The sequence below is a fragment of the Crinia signifera genome, chromosome 12 (genome assembly GCF_055691185.1).
Source record: "Crinia signifera chromosome 12, ASM5569118v1, whole genome shotgun sequence".
NCBI lineage: Eukaryota > Metazoa > Chordata > Amphibia > Anura > Myobatrachidae > Crinia > Crinia signifera.
In genome coordinates, this window is record NC_139228.1 from 39,844,272 (window position 1) to 39,863,767 (window position 19,496).

The 19,496-nt window shown below is 42.7% G+C and overlaps 1 protein-coding gene across 2 annotated transcripts in view; it reads right to left on the reverse strand.

Annotated features, from left to right (window-relative positions):
* RGS6 (regulator of G protein signaling 6) overlaps positions 1 to 19,496 on the reverse strand; it is a 353,716-nt gene that overhangs the window by 283,670 nt on the left and 50,550 nt on the right. For both annotated transcript variants that reach the window (XM_083166992.1, XM_083166993.1), the window contains exon 2: positions 12,626 to 12,725. In XM_083166992.1, the coding sequence (XP_083023118.1) occupies positions 12,626 to 12,706 (81 nt within the window). In that variant the 5' untranslated portion in view covers positions 12,707 to 12,725. The remainder of the gene's footprint in view (positions 1 to 12,625; positions 12,726 to 19,496) is intronic.

The window sequence follows — 19,496 nt, forward strand, 5'->3', positions numbered from 1 at the left end:
GTGACTAGGTGCGCCAGAAGTGCCTGTGTGGCCACTTCTTGAAAACTTTAAAATGTATTAGTCCAAGTGGTTCTGAAGCAAGTCCCGACATTTTTACCCTAAAAGAGATTTCTTTTTAACCTTAAGGTGTCGCACACATTTTTTTATTTTACTCAGAAAAGTGAGAGTATGATAAAGGCTCAAAGGACCCAACTTGTACCTAATTGGAGCAACCCCATTTTTTTTTTTTTAAATAAATTCTATTTTCAAATTTTTTTCCATCAATCAATATCAAAAACAGTATATAGCAAATAATCCAAGGAACCATAATGGTTTATGTTGTTTTGTTCTTTTAAATCACTTAAAAGGTAACTCTTTGTAGTACTGGGCAAAGTCCTATGGGGGGAGATTCTCTAAGAATCTCCGCCCCCCCTTCGCCGCCCATCGCAATTATAATTATCGCGTATGTTCTAACATATGCGATAATTATAGCAAAGGACAGCTCTTGTGTTAAGAGCTGTCCTTTGCCGTGAGAGTCGCCGGGTCCCCGGCGGCTCCCCCCTCCCTTCCACACCCGGCGCTGCTGCTGCTGCGCCGGGCTCTCCTCCCTGCACCCAGAAGAGGATCAGTGCAGGGAGGAGGTCACAGGTCTGGGAAGCACTGCGCTGTGCTGCCCGGACACAGGTGAGGGGGGAGGGGGCGATGCGGGGCGGCGGGGGTCCGCGCGGGGCGGCGGGGGGTCGTTGCGGGGCAGGGGTGGGATGCGGTAGAAGCCCATAGGCTGCTTAGTGTATCCCAAAATGCGGTAAAACCCCCGAAACTGGGATTTTACCACATTTTTAGCTTAGAGAATCTCACCCTATATCTGCTGAAAACATATATTTGCACTAGTAAGATGGCTCTTTATGCTTTGTTTAATGTAACTGCATAATGGCCCTTATTCAGATCTGATAGCAGTACAAATTTGTTCTCAAAATGGGCAAAACCACGTGCACTGCAGAGGGCAGATGTAACATGTATAGAGAGAGTTAGATTTGGGTGGGGTGTGTTGAAACTGAAATCTAAGTTGCAGTGTAAAAATAATGCAGCCAGTATTTACCCTGCACAGAAACAAAATAACTCACACAAATCTAACTCTCTCTATACATGTTACATGTGTATATGCAGCCCATTAGGTAAGTAACAACTAGGTTGGTGTCCTTTAAGGACAGTTCACATATGAAAACAAGGCAGCAAGCCCAGAAGGTTTTGATTCCTTTCAGTCCGTACGGGTCTGGCTAATGCACTGGGGGAACCTTTAGAGAGGGTTTACTGTGTATTTATCAATTCCTCAAAGAGGGAAAAATATTGGATTGGATGGATGTGATTCCTGAAGTGAAAGCTAAGCTCAGCATCTGCTCTCAGCCCAGGAGGTAACCCAAAGCTTCTTCCTGTAAAATAAGCATATTACGCTGACAGATAAAAGCACAGTGGAGTAAATGGAGTTGACATTAACAGCTTAGCAGTTTTAACTCCGTCATAAACTCCTCATGGATCTGGACATATAAAAACACATACATTATATTACTGTATGCAGTATTTCTGCAAATGGCGAAATAAAATATTTAAAAGCCACACTTATTCCCACTTAAACTTTGACCACAGATATGCCGTGTACACAATTATAAATAGATTCTTGTAAAAAGGGACAATTTGCATATCCATAAGCTCCACTGAAAACCACTTTAAATGCGATACGGTTGTATAAAGAGATGTTTGAATGCGAGTGGTCAGATATTTGTTGAGTGCTCCGTTACTTGATAAGAAGCTGAAATAATCTGTTACAGGGAAGGGTCTATAATTCCCCCAGTGACTGTGGGTCTGATTAAGAGGTGGACAGAGTGGTGCGGTATTTCCTGCACATACTGTACATCAGTCGCTCTGTTTATGTGCCGCAATTGAATACAGCGGTTGCACTGATGATTTGGATTGCCGGTGTACATTTATGGAAGGTATCGGGGAGGTGGTTAATCAAGTTGCAAGCATTTTGGTTAGCCAGTGTCTGCGTCCTTGTACTGCACATAATTCTATGTGGTTTTATATAATATATAATATGGAAGTATTTATTTATTTTGTAACTAAGGGAATGTAAAGGCCAAATCTGGTATTTCAGTTTCATTGCACAGGTCAGATCACAAACACACACCATGATGAAGCCTGGCCAAGGGAAATAATAATACTAATGCTGCTGCTGAGGCCTGGGCTCAGGTGGCTCCAGGAATTGTTTTAATAAATGTTGGTGATATATCAGGGTTGCCGACCCTCCCGGAATTTCCGGGAGTCTCCCGAAAATCGGGTACCCCCTCCCGGCCCCCGGAAGGGTGGGAAACCCTCCCGGATTCAGGGGGGACCCCCGCTGACCCCCGGATTGCGGCATTAAAATGCCGCAATCCTCGGGTCTCAGGAGGGGGCGGAGCTAAAACGGCACAATCGCGTCATTTTAGCCCCGCCCCCTCCACGGAGATCAATGAATTTGCTGCTTTGACAACATGGGGGCGGGGCTTAGTGATGTCACTCGTAAGCCCCGCCCCCTGAGCGGCGGCTGAAACTCTCCTCTCCGGGCTTCTCCCGGAGAGGAGAATCTTAAAGTCGGCAACCCTGTGATATATAAGTTTTTATCAATGCAATAATTAAAATTTGATTTAGAGGTCTTAAAATTTAAAAACTTTGAAAGTAAATTCATATATTTACATATACTGTAGAGGAATAAAATCGGTATTTGTTTTACACCCATTTTTTTTATAGATCGCCAACATTTATTAAAGGGATTTTGGAGCAGTTTCCCCATTGGAATTATGCTCATACAAAGAGCCCATACCTCCCAACTAAATGGACGTTGTTCCACCCATGGGTTGTACCCCACGGCCAGAGAGGGGGGACAGTTGGAGGAGCCAGTGATCAATTGTGCTCTGTTCTGCAGAGCAACCGTGATCACTGAATGGCATCTTGATGTGAAGACTCACCCGCACATGACTCCCCCCACTTTTGGGACCACGCCTCTAGAAGGTCCCGATTAGGGCATACACAAATTTGGAAGGTATAAGATTACCAAATGCTAGTAAATGAGCCAGGGAGGAACACTGCCATTATATATTATTTATTTATTTACAGTTTCTTACATAGCGCTACATATTCCGTTGCGCTTTACAATTGGAAACAACAGTGATTAAACAGACTGGGTAGAAAGAAACCGACATAGAGGCAGGAGGGCCCTGCTCGCAATCTTACAATCTATATAGTCATCTATTATGATTGCAACAATATTTTAAGGGGTTTATTTAGATTCAATCCCATATCTGTGCGGGTGAGGGTGGTTATATAATACATTTATGTTTTTTCTGGACTTGATTTTTATTTGCTGCACACTGTGTGGCCTAAATGTGACCAACACATGCATGCAGTTACTGACCATGGTGGAAGTAGTAGTATTAATAATAATCCTAATCATCATGTAATATATTTTTATAGCACTCTTTCTCCAAAGAAGACTCCTTTACAGACATGAAAAACAAAGCTCCCAGTACAACAAAAAAAAAAAAAAAGAAAAGATTTAATGTAGCAACAGACAAACCACATAAAAATAATAAGAACGCATTCTGCAGGGTTGGTGCAGACATGTTGGGTAACAACTTCTATGGTTGGATATTCCACTTCTATAAACCCACACCTTAGTAAATATCCCACACTAGCTAAGTCCGCTCGAAGCAAAAGCTTTGAAAGCTAGTCTGCTACTGAATAACATGCAATTCTACTGCTTGGTAAAACAATGACATTTCTAAAATAATAACCAGGAGGTCCAAGTGTTAGATTCACACATCAATGTCATTTGGTTTAAAACCTATCCTCTCGACATTTCCGTTCTCCTCTGCTGTCATCCCTGCCTTCCTGCTAAAACACTGCCATCTGTGCAAGGACAGATCTAGAGCCCATTACAAGCAACCAGTGGGAAAGAGACCTAAATCCCTACTTTGCAAACTATTCCTGGCTCTCTCTGCTCTGATTTTTTTGCAGCCGAGAGACTAGGATATGCCCTTGGTAAGATACACACAACTATTTCTGAGTTTAGATTGATGCTCTAATTTTCTTGTCCTGTTATCTTATTGTTAATTTCCTAGGTGTACACACTGGAATATAATATTTAATGTAATGCGGAAAATGAATTGTAAGCTCCTATAAAACAGTACCACAATCTTTAATCCACTTCCGATTATGCACCCCAACTTGTATATGTAGCACATATAGTCATAGTTGCCTACCCTCCTGCATTCTGCAGGAGACTCCCTGACATAGCTGCAATCTCCCTCTCCCTCATTAGTCTAGCAATCTCCCTCATTTCACCTAGCCCACATTACACTGTTACATCATAGTTACCTGCCCTCCTGCATTCTGCAGGTGACTCCCTGACATAGCAGCAATCTCCCTCTCTCCCTCATTAGTCTAGCAATCTCCCTCATGTCACCTAGCCCACATTGCACGGTTACATTTTTTTGGGGGAAAAAAAGGAATGAGAGATAGATACATTTACATTGAATCATCAGCACCATTTCCCAGCACCAAGTGTAGTAGCTCTTACTAACTGCTTTGGGGCTCATCTACATTTGGATATAAGTCATTTTAAAAGATTCCTCTCAGATGTAGCAGTGCACACCCATGCTTCTAGGTACCACGTTCAACTTCTAGGTACCACGTTCACTATCTCGTCACAATCTCTCCATATATGGAACTAGACACTCCCTTTGGTTGGAGCATGACACGCCCCCTCAATAGGTCCCTGTGCAAAATTCTACTACCAACTATAATCTCCCTGAAACTAGTTTTCAAAAGTAGGCAAGTATGCCGTTAGTATGCTTGAAAAAACCTAGGCCCGATATTAAGCAACAATCCCAGGGCAAATGGTTCTTATGCAGCATATAATTTTACCTCAAGATTTAATCTTAGGGGGTTATTCTGGGTTGATCGCTGTTGTCTAAATTTGCAAGTTGATCGATTATCAAATGACTACTGATGTGTACAGACCGTAGCTCGAGGCCAGAGAGCGACAATTTTAGTTTTTTCACAATCCCCTCTCAACTTGCCTGACAGGAAGTCGACGTTTGGGGATGATAACCTGCCAATTACTGGAAGTGTCAGAAAAAATGCAGGGGTGCCCAGGCGGTTTCAGGGAGAGTCTGTGACGTCAGCTCCGGCCTCCACCAGCCTGTCCTGGGAAACATGGGCCTACTCTGTCCATGGCTGGTGCTGCTACTAGGCGAAGCAAGGAATTATGGTAAAGCTAGATCTGGTTCTGCACATGGACTTTGCATCTGTCTATTACTCATAGTTGCCGACTTTCTGGCTGCTCTCTCCGGGAGAGAGCAGCCAGCTCAGTATGGAAGGGGGGCGGGCCCAAAGCCATGAGGAAAAGGGGCGGAGCCATGGCTGTGATTAATCGTTTAGGGGCGTGGCTATAGCGAGCGCATCATTTTAGCCACCCCCCCCCCCCGTGCAATGCCGGTATTTTATGCATTGCACTGCGGGGTTTAAGTGACGCGAGCGCGTCATTTGACCCACGGAACCCCCCACGGACCCCCTCTCCGCCGGAGAGGTAGGACAGTGCGGGAGGGTTGCCTTCCTTTCCGGGGGGCCAAGAGGGGGACCCGATTTCCGGGACCATCCTGGACATTCCGGGAGGGAAGGCAACCCTGCTATTACTAAATACAGACTTGGAAGTACTGCTTGCTGTAAGTTATTTATAAATACAGGGCCCTTATACATACTGTAGCCATCTAGTATACCACAAAAAATGTATCCAAATCTAACCAAACCAAAATTATCAGTCCATATTGCCAAATATTGAGGTGAAACGAGCTTGGCATAAATCACAGTTCTTCTTGCCAATATGGGGATGCCGCGGCCTGTAGTGTTAGTTTTCCTAATGCAGGTGATACTGTATTTTGGATACTTCCATGGTAGGTACTCCCTAATTATCCCAATACTTAAATCATCTAAAAATGGCAGTTTCAGCACAATTGAAAGGAGAAATGCCCTTACAGTATAAACCTCTGTTCCGCCAGCCAGAGTCTCAAACATGTGCAGGCGCTTTCCTACAACTCAATATAACAAAATAAATTCCTATATGAAGCATACAACTAAAATATAATGTAGCATTGACTGTGTATAATGTGGTATTATAATTTACTAATATATATATATATAGTAGGCAAATCAAAGTTCTAATACCACCTACAGTGGTTATCACAGAGCCATCCCAGACCAATTTGTTGTTGTCCTCCTCTTGTATGGGAGTTTTTTGCGCATGTTCTCCAATTTTGTAGTGCTCCCCATACCACGCAGCCTCATCTTCTGAGCCCACACACATATATAAGAATCCCTGCAAAATTTAGATGCCCAGATGCCCCAAGGCTTTTCAGACACCACTAGAAATTTGCCTATTAAGGCTCAGGGTAATCAGTTTTGTTTACTCCTTTAAAAATGGCTGCTAGGGTATAAGTAAAATTCAGAAGTCACAATTCAAGCATCAGAACAGCACTAGGTTTCAGCCAGGGCTCAGACTTGCCACCATCCCCCAAAAAATGGCTGCAAAGTACAGACCTTGCTAGCATACCTCCTAACAGTGGCGTTCCTAGATACCCATAGGCCCCATAGCAAAAGTTTGTAAGGGCCCCCTATTTAGCAACTGATGGTGATAAATGTATGTAAACAGAGGCGTAACTAGATATTTGTAGGCCCCATAGCAAAGGTTTGAAAGGGCCCCCTATTCAACAACTGATGGAGACAAATGTATGTAAATCATATTACTTAGACAGTAAAGGTGGCCCCCCCTTCAGCTCTGGGCCCCATAGCAGCTGCACCCCCTTGCACCTATGGTAGTTACGCCCTTGCCTCCTAACTTAGGAGGTTATTCTGGTTGGTGCATAAATTTCCGAATTATTTCGGAGCGGACCGCACGCCACGCTGTGCGGACATCGTATGAAGAAACGCCCACCGGTCCTCCGCATTCGGACGGACTCACACTTTAAGAAGAGGGCGTGTTTACAGACGACATCCAAACCTTGCGTGTGCGGTGGACACACACATATTCTGCACGGTCTTACAGCATCTGCACGGTCTTACAGCGTCAGAACGGACGGGAACCTGCCCGTACGCACCGATGCGGTGTATTAACGCGAAACTCATGACTATTATCTGAACTGGCATGTGCCAAATAACATGCTCTTAAAATTGTATGTTTTCCCTAACTGTAATAAATTTTTCATTTGATCCCCAAATGTGTGCTGTTATTGGTGAATGTAAAAGTGACATGGATATTTATATTAGCGATAGCAAGTTCTGTCCATTGCTTGCAGTGTAAATGTGTGTAAAAAATGCTGCCGTGCTTTCAGCATAGATTTGTGTGTTTAGTAATGGTCCATTTAGGCTGCAATGGTTCCAATTGAAGCAATGACAAGAGTGTAATTAATGAGTAGAGGAGTGGATTGTATTGTGTTCAGCTGACATTGGTTCAGATGCGGGCGTACTAATTGGGCGTTCCAAATGCCTAGCGCATGACCGAGTGGTGTCCGCAAAGCAATACTTGCTTATGGAGACCGCATATTTTCTGCCTTTTGGTTCGTTTGCAGTCGGTGTTCAGTCCGAATGCACGCCTACCAGAATTAGTGCACTCCCTCGTGTACGCCCATGTTTACGCCCAGTTTAGCCCACTTTGAAACTACGACCCTGTGTACTTCCGAATGACGCCCATATTACGCCCAGTGAATGCGGTGCACTTTTCTGTATGGTATTAGTGAGAACGAGTACGGAGACCGTGCGTGGCACATGCGCATAGCGTTGCCCACGCATGCACAGACGGCTAAAAAACGCCATCCGAAAGAATTCGGAAAATTACGCATCGACCAGAATAAGGCCCTTAGTACTTAGTAAAAAGTACTCTCCTTTGTTTGGGGGCACGCTTGTTACAAGTGTGCCCTCAAACAAAGGAGAGTACTTTTTTCTTTGAATTTGTACGTTTTCTACTCTCAGTGGTGAACCTCCACATGAGTGATTCAGCCCAGAATATACTAATCTATTACTCTTGTGTATTGTGGGATATAACATCAGATACATTTATTGAAGATACTTCACTTCACATTAAAGAGGTGTAACTTGCGCAGGTTCTTCACCCATCCCTGTACCCCATCCCTATAATTAGTACTTAGTAACAAGAGAAGAATTTGTTAGCTTCAAATTACTTGATTAAAGTATTAACATGCCGCATTCAATAATATGCAACAATGTACATGTAATGTTCAGGCAAAATTCAATGACCAGTGAAGCAACCAATGAGATACAGGAAACCACAAATGTGTTTGATTTGCAAGTCACAGGGAACCCATAATTAACATGTTCTCAAGTAAGACTCTGAGAAATATTGCATTAAAGTTCATGCACATTTTAACACTGATGTAGGGCTTCTACAACTTTTAAGTCTTCAGATCAATAAGCACAGATAAGTTTGAAAGTTTGCTAAAGCAAAAAAAAAAAATACAATAAAACTGTAAAATCTGACACGCAAAAAACAATTAAAAGCTTAGGGGGGAATTCAAGTGCCACTACTATTCTTGATGGGGGAAATAGCTGCGGCTCCTTATTCAATGCCATCATTAGCAACAGCATTGAAGAGGGATCACAGCAGAACGGGCCCAACTTCAGAAGTTGTCGGGCCCGTTCTGCTGATAACAGCCGTGGATTGTCGCATTCCCGGCCTGCAGATCGATAATCCACGGCGGGACATTGAATCCCATCTGTCATTCAGCTGTCAGGCTGACCGCAAATGGGCTAGTATCACGGCTGTTGGCAGGGATCGACAGCCGTGATCCTAGATTGAATACTCCCCTGATAAGCAAAATTTTTAAACAAATATATTGATTATCACTACAGACAAAACTACAGATTGTACACGCACTTGTGCGTGTGTAAATGTGTAAAACTGTTGCCAAGTTGGGAATGCTATTGAAGGTGGAATGTTGCCCAATAGCAACCGAACAGATTCTATTTATCATCTTCTAGAAGGTGCTAAATACATAAATAAGAAGTAGAATCTGATTGGTTGCTATTGGCATCCCATCTTCAAAAGAACTCCCATCTTAGTAAATTTACCCTGGGAGTCTATGGGGTAAAGTTACTAAGATGGGAGTTCTATTGAGCATGGGATGTAGTCCATAGCAACCAATCAGATAAATATTTATTTATTTAGCACCTTCTAAAAGAGAATATATAAAATCGGATTGGTTGCTATGGGCAACATTCCACCTTCAACAGAACTCTCATCTTAGTAATTTTACCCCTATGTGGTCATCAATAATGATGCCAAATGGGTCCAATTTGGTGAACTTTCAATAATTATTTACCACATTCAATAGATGAATATTATAAATTCTACCTTATGCACTGGGATGCTATCTTACAGAACACTTCCGTGGCACCCAGCCAATACTATCATTTCAAAGACTAATAGTGTGTACATATGATGAGACTTTTCCTTAGATTTTGACTATATATATATATATATATATATATATATATTTTGTTTGCAACATTCAATGGAGATTCAATATTAATACGCGCTCCTGTGCAGTGTAGATGGAATAGAAAAGTAGACTTGCCAGGCAAGGCAGTATAAATCTAATGTCAAAAAGTGAAAATGAAAACGCAGGAGAGAAATCGAATAGGCCAAAATCAAATCGAAAACCAGGTCTCACCGTGTGTACACACCATTAGCTATTTTTTGATCCGGTCTTTGCACAGGGAAGAAACACCATAAACAACATGGAACATTGCCTGCAACATGACCAATTCCATAAGTACAAATTGATTTGCTCCTGGACTTCCCTCTTAATATTCCAGATAAATTACCCATAACGGTCATTTTTATAATAAAGCTTGTTGTCTTACAGTTAGGAGCCATGTGGCGGGTTGTTTATCACACTCCACTTTATCACTTTTTGAAGCTTAGTACATCTTGCGTAATGTGTGATTACCGTCACCTGTCTTGAAACACCCTTCACACCAATGAACTAGTTCAACACAGGTGATGGCGATCATAGAGTAAGAGGGAAGTCCGGGAACAGAGTGTTTTGTACCTTATGGAATAAGTCGTGTTGGAGAGAATGCATGTAAAATACAGCCTTACAGCAAAGGCATGCTCTAACTCAGTGGTTCCCAGGTACTAGTACCCCTGGGGGTACTCTGCAGACCAGTTGGGGGTACTTGAAAATAATATTGGTAATGGCGGAAGATGAAAAAGTCTTTTGATGGCAGAAGAAGACCCATTGCTCTGGAGAAGAACCATGTTGTGTCACGTATGGTTCTGTCTTCAGCGTCATCAGCGTCTCATTGTGCTTTTGCCTGACCAGCTATCCAATGGGAGCTACCCGTGCTGCCCTCAGGCATCAGCGATCATCTGCCCTACACTGACACGGGTGGAAGAAGTAGCGGCATTAATCCTACAGGTGTAAGTGGGAACCCTGGAGACAATACACAGCCAGCGGCCAGACATGGAAGGGCACGATTCCTGTCCGCTACTCCTTAATATAAGGACATGCATAAGGATACGCATACCGCTCACTTCCACTCCACTCATAAGTACTGTCTATATTTTAAATTGAGAGGAGGGGGTACTCATCAATGAAAAGCCTAATCAAGGGGTACGGGAGAGAAAAAAGGTTGGGAACCACTGCCACTCATACAGCAGTGGTAGTCATTTTGTGTCTTTAACTAAGACTCATGAACTGCTTCCTCTTGCTTTATATAGGGGAAGCATTACAGAACGCCTCATTGTAGCTAAATATCGCACAATACAGTACCTTGGTGAAGGAGAAGTCCTGTAATTTTTCTGGCCACGACCTTTACCAGCAAGCAGCAGAAATTGATTGGTGCCACCTAGTGAAAGGAGGCTGTATCTGAAAAGTCAGAAGAATCCCCACAGCGAAATGCTGACGCTTTCAATGCTGACTGTATTAGGGTTAGTTTTAGGGATGGCTCAAATGTCTAAGTTAAAAGTTGGCATGCATAAGGTCAACATTGACAAAAGGTTGACGCGGCAATGGGCAACACTTGAAAAGGTAGACATGCATTTTACCCCTTTTGTTGTCAACCTATTGACTTTCCAGTAACAGAAAAAGTGAATGAAGCCTAGCGAAGCGGAGAGCACACATCTCACTGGAACCTGTGGATAAGGAGAGGCGCAGTGGACCATACAAACATCACTCTTGTGCCCTTTGTAACCAGGACCTTAGTCACTGTGAGCAATGAACACCTGTTGGCACTCGCTTCCCATCTGAGTGAGATCACGCCCATTTGGGTGATACAACGCTGTCTTTCTGTTTTATCATGTGAGTGCATCTACAGTATGTCATAAAAAAACTGTTATCTCAGATGGTATTGCACTATGTGCTCTTCTTGAGTTTTAGAGGTGAGTCACCCCTGTGTTTCTGGTTTGGAAAAAGATATAAAATGATTGCTGTGAAGGTCCAGATATTGTTCTTAAGGCCCCCCATACAATACAGGGATTTGGGCCCATTTCACCCATTTCACACAGAAATCGGCCCAAATTTGATGCCTTTAATGTCCCCTTGGGTCTGATGGGTGGTCCAGTGCGCATCAGGCCTGAGTCGCAGGTCCAACCTCTAAGAAAGACCCTACCGACAGCAGTTAGTGGACTATCAAGTGTTATTTTTCATTTAAGGACAACTAGGCTTCATTCCATTGTTTTGTATCGGGTGTGGTATCGCCATTGTGTGACACTTTTTTTGAATGGTAATCTTGAGTTTGGTGAAGGCTCCTCAGTGTCTACGCAGGCTGAAACCACTTAGGTTGTGCAGCACGGATCTAATCTGTCATTAATCTGTCATCTATTGAAATTCATCCTGGATATTGTCCGTGAGCTGATCCACATCCATTTTATGGAGAGGGTTAGGCTGTCGAATAGGACTGTTAGAGTTAGTCTACCAAAGGGGATAGTTTACACAATTTTGACTTATCAGGCCAATAAATCATGTGAAACGTTCCATATCGAATGTGTTTTACCTCCGTATATGATCCTGTGTGGGGTCCCGTGCACATTGGATCGGAACCGAAGATCGCTAAGGATGCACAAGAATTTTTTGGATTCTGTGGCGGTCAATGGCATCACATATGATACATAGTATGCAAAAAGAGAACATATGGAGTATTGTATGCGATCCTGCCACCCAGGAGCCCGTCAGCTCCAAGGCAGGTAGTTGGCGGGGTATCGCATGCGAGGTATGCATGGAATAACTTGCAGTAGTGTATAGGGCCTTTAGGCTGCTGTAGGGGTAGGTTAGGGGTAGGGTTAGAATACTCATCAGAATGTATCAGCATTGTGACAGCTGTCTGGATTCTGAATGTTGGGAACCTGACTGCTGGCATTTCATACCCAACCCAGTAATAGGATATGTTGTATGCCAACAATTAAATATTCAATCCGGATGTTCACAAGTGCACTTTAGCAATAACATCGGTATATTATTGTTGTATTTTTGCTTTTTTTGAACAATTAATGCTCGAACCATCTTAACCAGAATAAAAGTAGTAAGTAGGATGGTCTTACTTTTCTGTAGACAATCATGTTTGGAGTGTTGTCCTCAGGATCTGGAACTCCAACAACGCTTGCATCAGAGGACTGAGCCATGATTGGTTTCTCACTGACACTGTAATAATAAATAGAGAACATTAAAATGAGACAATCCAAAACAGCAGGAGGAGTATACACCGCATTAACAAGATGTCCAGACGCCAAAGGGGGACATTCAGTTGCAATAACCGTTTTTGTGATAATATGAGCGAAAATACATATTCTCTCAGAAACGCTTTATGACAGCTATCTTATTATTCAGGTGTAGTAATTCTCTATAGGGTTTATCATGAATTCTCTTCACCTACTCTAAGCTGGCGAAAAGTTGGGGAGAATCCCTATTTTGGAGTAAAAATGTCAGGACTTGGTTCAGAACCCCTTGGCCAACCCCATTTTGAAGTTTTTAAATACTATTTTATTAGCCAATAATAATTTGTCAGTTTTGGGGTGAAAATGTTATACTGGGAGGCTTTATAAGTGGGACCACTGATTTTAGGCTTGCAGATGGCAGTAATTGGTTGTTTTTGCAAGGTTTTTTTATGTGCTTTTATCTGACTGAAATTTATACTTATACCCATTTTCATGTACCCCACTTTTTATGAGAGCATTTATTTTACATAAAAAGCTTTGGTACTTGTGTAGTTTCACGGCGGCAGTTACATAGTCAGCGTAGTGTCCCTGTCAGAATCACCATAGTATTCCCGCTCCCAGCGTAGTTAGCGTAGTCAGCATTGTGTCACCACTTAGTCAGTCAGCATTGTAAACTATCCACGCCAGCCCAAAGCATGACGAGTAGAGAGACGGTGATCCACAAGACGTGGACAACCGTTCACAGAAAGGATTCCTTTTTGGAGGCACACTTTTGATATAGCTAATGAAATGTATAATGGTTATGTTAAAACTTAACTTTTAATTCAAAATGGTCTAAGATAGTTATAACTCTTATAGAGAAATAGAGAACATGATTGGCCTTTAGATGGCGAAAAAGAGTTATTCTTAAAAATTAATCTTGTTTAAGTGAACAAAGAGTAATATATATTGCCACTGACACACAATATTTGTTCACTTAAACAAGATTAATTTTTAAGAATAACTCTTTTTCGCCAGTGCAGGGGATCTGGCGGTTACTTGCGCTGTGTGAGAGGCGCTCACTAGGTCTGCCAGGGACACCGGGGATAGAGATGCAACTCGCGGGGACAGTACGGTGACTTCGCTGTCTGACAGGGACACTGCGCTGACTACGCAGTGCTGTGGGGACATTACGCTGACTACGCTAAGCAGCCGTTGGGCTACGCTGACAACGTAGCTTAGCCTACGCCGAAAACGTAGTGTAGCCTGCCGCCGTGAAACTACACAAGTACCAAAGCTTTTTTTCAGTGTTTTTTTTTTTTTAAATGCGTATTGCAGCCATTAAAGACATTTTAAGTCCCAACTTTTTTTTATTATGTCCTCTAATATAGTTTTAGGTGTATTATTATCCGTTGCTTTTTTGCCATTTTTGGGGGTACTGACTGATCTCTGCACCTTCTGCTGGTTATCATGTCGCAGGTCACCCGTTCTCCCCATTTTCAAATAGGATAGGCCGAAATAACAGAAGCACGCATACCATCGATAAAATATGAAGTGGAGGCACTACAGCATGGCATAATATGTACTGGGGCACTGTAACATGACACAATATGAAGTGGAGGCACTATAATGTGGCATAATGTGTACTGGGGCACTGTAACATTGTATAATATGAAGTGGAGAAACTACAGTGTGGCATAATGTGTACCGGGGCACTGTAACATGGTATAATATGAAGTGGAGAAACTACAGTGTGGCATAATGTGTACCGGGGCACTGTAATGTGGCACAATATGAAGTGGAGGCACTTCAATGTGACATAACATGTTCATGTCAATATGTCATAATGTGAATGTTACAGATACTGAGTGTGTACTGGCATCCCTACAACGTGGCATAACATTAACTAGGACAATACCTTGGTTCAGAAAATAAACTATGGAACAACTACGGGGCATCACATTACCTATGGCACTACTATGAGGCATAACAATAACTATGGCACTATTTACATATGCTACAGAGAGGTGTCTGTCTATATGGTATTTATTTAACATCTACTAAACAGGGGAAAAAAGCAATAATGAATTTGTCAACTATCTAATTAAGGTTTACCCAGAACACAAAGAAAAACTACGGATACTCATGTCTTCCTGAGCATGCATGCAGACAAGTGGTCAGGAACGTGCTGAAATGCGATGGTCTGCAGCATGTTAAGGGATGTCCATCTTGTTTTTATTTATCCCCTTCATATTTAGAATACAGCATACCTCCCAACTGTCACGATTCCGTCGGGACAGTCCCGATTTTCGGGTCCTGTCCCGCTGTCCCACCCGCGGCAGGCATTGTCCCGCTGCGGGGGGGTGACAGTTGGGAGACCCCCCAATCTAGTAGAATAGACGCTGTGCGCACAGCGTCTATTCTCGTATGAAAATGAGGTCGCTGCTAATTAGCATAAGCCGAGCCCTCATTTGCATACGCCCCGCCCCCTTTTCGGGCGCTCGCGCGGGAGTGTCCCTATTTCCTCCGGACGGAAGTTGGGAGGTATGATACAGTATATCACCCGTTCATGAACAAACCACATTTTTATTAATATTTGTGAATCTACAGTGATAGAAAAAGACTTCATTGCACCAATAGTAATTCTGGGAGCTCAGCTTGGTGGCCTATGTATAATGCATGATCAGTGTGAATGGAAGCCAGGACTTTTGTGCAAATTATAAGAATAAAAATATACATTTTACAAAACAGAAAAAAAACTATTCGCTCTTCTTTAAAGCTGGGTAAATATATGGTTTGCCCAAATGAAAAGGTAGTGACGTTGTATTTAATCACAGTGGGTTAATGTGTTTGCCGATAGATGGCTTGCCGTTGTTTTCCCAGTTGTGGCTGTGGGTTCACCTCAGTTTCTTCATTCCTGGAAAGTTTATTTGCGCGGTCAGAGGCATGATGGATTCCTCCAGATCAGCCCAATTTGTCCTTGACGCTTTCGCGTCCCGCCTCATAACGCAGACACCACTGGAATATGGTGCACCGTGCGAGACACTGCTCTCCCTACTCCGCCTTTATCCTTTAGTGAAGCATGCTCGCCTTCTGCAAAAGGAATTGTATAACACTCTTCTGATCTGGAGAAATCCATCCTGCATCCGACCGTGCAAAACAACTTTCCAGGAATGAAGAAACTGAGGCGAAGCCATTCACTACAAATGCACAACTGGGAAAATCGCCACACCATCTATCAGCAAACACATAAACCCAATGCGATTTCCATTTGGGCACACCTTATATTATAAGATAAATGATCCCATAAACACTACAACCCGACAGAGGGATTATTTGATCAGTGTTCACCTTTCTGCTCAGAGCAATTTCTAGCTGCTGGTTTACATGTTCATTCACGTTGGAGAGCAGGCTCTGACAAAGATTCTGCACAAAGGCCCTTATTCTGGTTCACTCGCAAAGGCAAATTCCTTCTCAAATGGACAAAACCATGTGCACTGCAGGTGGGGCAGATCTAATTTGTGCAGACGGAATTAGATTTGGGTGGGGTTTTACTTCAAAGTGAGATCTATATTACAGTGTAAAAAAAGCAGCTAGTATTTACCCTGCACAGAAACAAAAAACCTCACCCATACTGTATCTAATTCTCTCTGCACATGTTACATCTGCCCCCCTGCAGTGCAGATGGTTTTGTCCATTTGCAAAGGAATCTGCCTTTCTTCTCCTCTGGACAGCACTCACAGACACCGCGTGACCCAGGAGTCACACGGCGGCTGCTTGCATGAATGCAAAATGCATGGGGGGGGGGGGGGGGGGGGCGAGCGCCAATGTCATGTGCCTTCCCCAAGCAGGCAGGGGAACGCCTGCATTTGCTGGGGCCTGACCAGCGTATTTATAGGCGCACTGTTTTTGTGCGCATGCCAATGAAACGCCAGGGGGCCCACTCCAGATCGCCCCCTGGCTGTCAGTCAGGCAAAGGAAAAATCTGCCCAAGGCGCTCGCAGGTGGGGCCTGCCCATGCACACTAGAGACAATGCGTATCAGCTCCTGCCATGTTACAGGCTGTGTTTGTTTGAAAAATGACAGGAGCTGGTTGGCTGGTACTTTATCGCTGTCCAAGGTTTGGTACTGTGGGGTAGATGTATGAAGCAGTGTTAAGGGAGGAGAAGTGATAAAGTGCCTGGCACTTTATCACCAACCAATCAGATCTTAACTGTCCCTTTTTAAACTCAGCCTCTAACTTAACAGTCAGGAGCTGATTGGCCGTTGATAAAGTACGAGGCACTTTATCACTTCTTCTCCCATCTACCCCATAGACCCCTGAGGGGTAAATGTATGAAGCAGTGATAAGAGAGGAGAAGTGATAAAGTGGCTGGTACTTTATCACCATCCAATCCACTTGTAACTGTTAAGTAACAGGCTGGGTTTAAAAGGGGACAGTTAGGAGCTGATTGGCCAGTGATAAAGTACCAGGCATTGTATCACTTCTCCTCCCTTATCACTGCTTCTTATATCTACCCCCTAGTCCGTTGAGGGCTTCGTAGGTTGACATGATTTATTTTCATTATAATCTGTAGGACAAGATGAAGCAGTGTAGGAATCTGCAAAGTGTTGTGGCAGATGTGGAGCAGTGAAGGGGGAAAATAAGTCTTGTTGCAGAATTTAAGATGGATTAAAGCAGGGATAAAAGGGTGAGGGGAATGTCATATAGGAGGAGGTTACAGGAGATGTATAGACAGGGAGTTTTGGTTTCATTTTGGGTAAGAAAAGGGTGTTTTTTGGAGGTGATGGTGACAGGACTTGGATACAGAGTGAAAGGAATAAATAATGGTACACAATAAAATGTGTTACCAAGGCAGCGCGAGAAAAATTATTGCGTTACTGATGGTGGTGTCCTTTAGACTGATGATGATGAGTCTAAGGGAAGGTGGAGACTGTGGGAGGAATGATAATGACAAATTCTGTTTAGCTACAGGGACGGTTTTAACCCTTTGAGTGCCACTGTTGCAGGTACAAAATGCCAGCGTCGCACACAGCAACTTTGGGTGCAATATTTAACTAAACTTAATAAACGATAAACTGACTTGGCTGTACTGTATTTGTATTTATTTATATATTAAAAAAAAAAACAACAATTGCTGTGAGCGACGCTGGCATTTTAAGCTGATATTTTGAGGCCCTCTCACAGCAACATTGGCACTTAAAGGGTTAACATCCATTTGGTAATAGTGACACAGAAGTACCTACAAAAGACAAAAATGCAGATGGTGAGAGATAGATTCCAGTGTCATCAGAGTAGACCAGTGGTCAGGGAACAGGGGTAAATTACCCCACATGGGGTAAAAATGAAACTCCTGGGGGTAATGGACGATCGCGCTGCCAAGCGACAGCCGGGCATGCAGCGGGGTCTGGTCAGCAGTGTCTAGGCAGCGGGGATCTGGGCAGTGGCGACTGGGAGCTTGTAGCGCAATTTGCCAGGTCGCGAGTAGGAAGCGCTGCTGAATTTATAAAGACTGGCTTACCCTGATTGGCTGAATTCTCTCAGCCAATCTCCATCTGGCCAGTCCTTTCAAATTTAGCAGCACTTCCTGCCGCCCGGCAAGTCAAGTCTGGTTGCAATTGATCCTGCATAACAGGCTTCATACTGATTGATAAGTAAAGCAAAAAATTATATATTCCACAGTGTTTAACTCTGCACTGGACTCTGAATGAGCAAACTAGTATTGTGATAAAATGATTCACATGATTCTTTGAGGAGATCTGCAAAATATGCACTGTGTGGGGTCCTGAGGACCGACTTTGAGAACCTGTGGGTTAGAGTGTTTATTTATCTCTGTGCTTATCTTCCTTTTAGCTTCAAGTCCGGTAAATCAATCTAGTTTTAAGGCATTACAAAAAAAAAATAACTAAATAGGTAAAGTTTGGAAGGGTGTACCCTATCCAGACACGTGTCTATCTTTAAATTACAGAGTCCTTTAAAATATCTGATAAAGAACAATGCTTTCTTGCAACTTTACGTAGATGGCTGACAAATGTTTAAATTATAATTACACCGGCAGTTCCAATTTACCTGTTATTTGTGAGGGTTAGGTTCACCCTAAAGAGACATATATCATAAACGAAATGAAAGAATAGTAACTGTACATAATTAGCATATAGACTTCAGTTTTAAAACCGTTCTTTTTTAATTTGTTATACTTAAAAATATATATATTTTTATATTTAAAATAGGATCTCTTTAACCAGCTCCAGTATAATATATGAATGCTCAGTGTTTTTCATTTTGTAGATCAATGTTCCAGCTGCAGGACGGCATCAAGACTGGATGAGTGAAGCCACTAACTTGTCAAAAAATCGTTATAAATGAGGAATATGTCTAAATATATAATAATATCAAAATATTGATTTAAGACGTTTTTAGCCTTATTATCTTGGGCTATGCACGGAGTAATGCCTTATGATTCTTTTAGCAACATGACTCATTTATTCTTTGTGGTTATTGTGTATGGTTTTCAGAATGCATTAAAATGGAAATAGAAATTCAATGGTTCCTAAGTCAGCAAATGTCAGTTAATGGAAATTCTGTACATGAAGCCAGAAATGACTTGTAAAATTGGAATGGAATCCCTTAAGATTGATCATACAGTCCTTAATATTGATCACAATAAATGTTTGTTCTTGTAACCATAAATATATAAATTCTGTCAGAGGACATTCGCTACACTTAGGTGGATATTCAATGTGTAGGTGGCAGGTAGCAAGCTCGACCACCGTGACC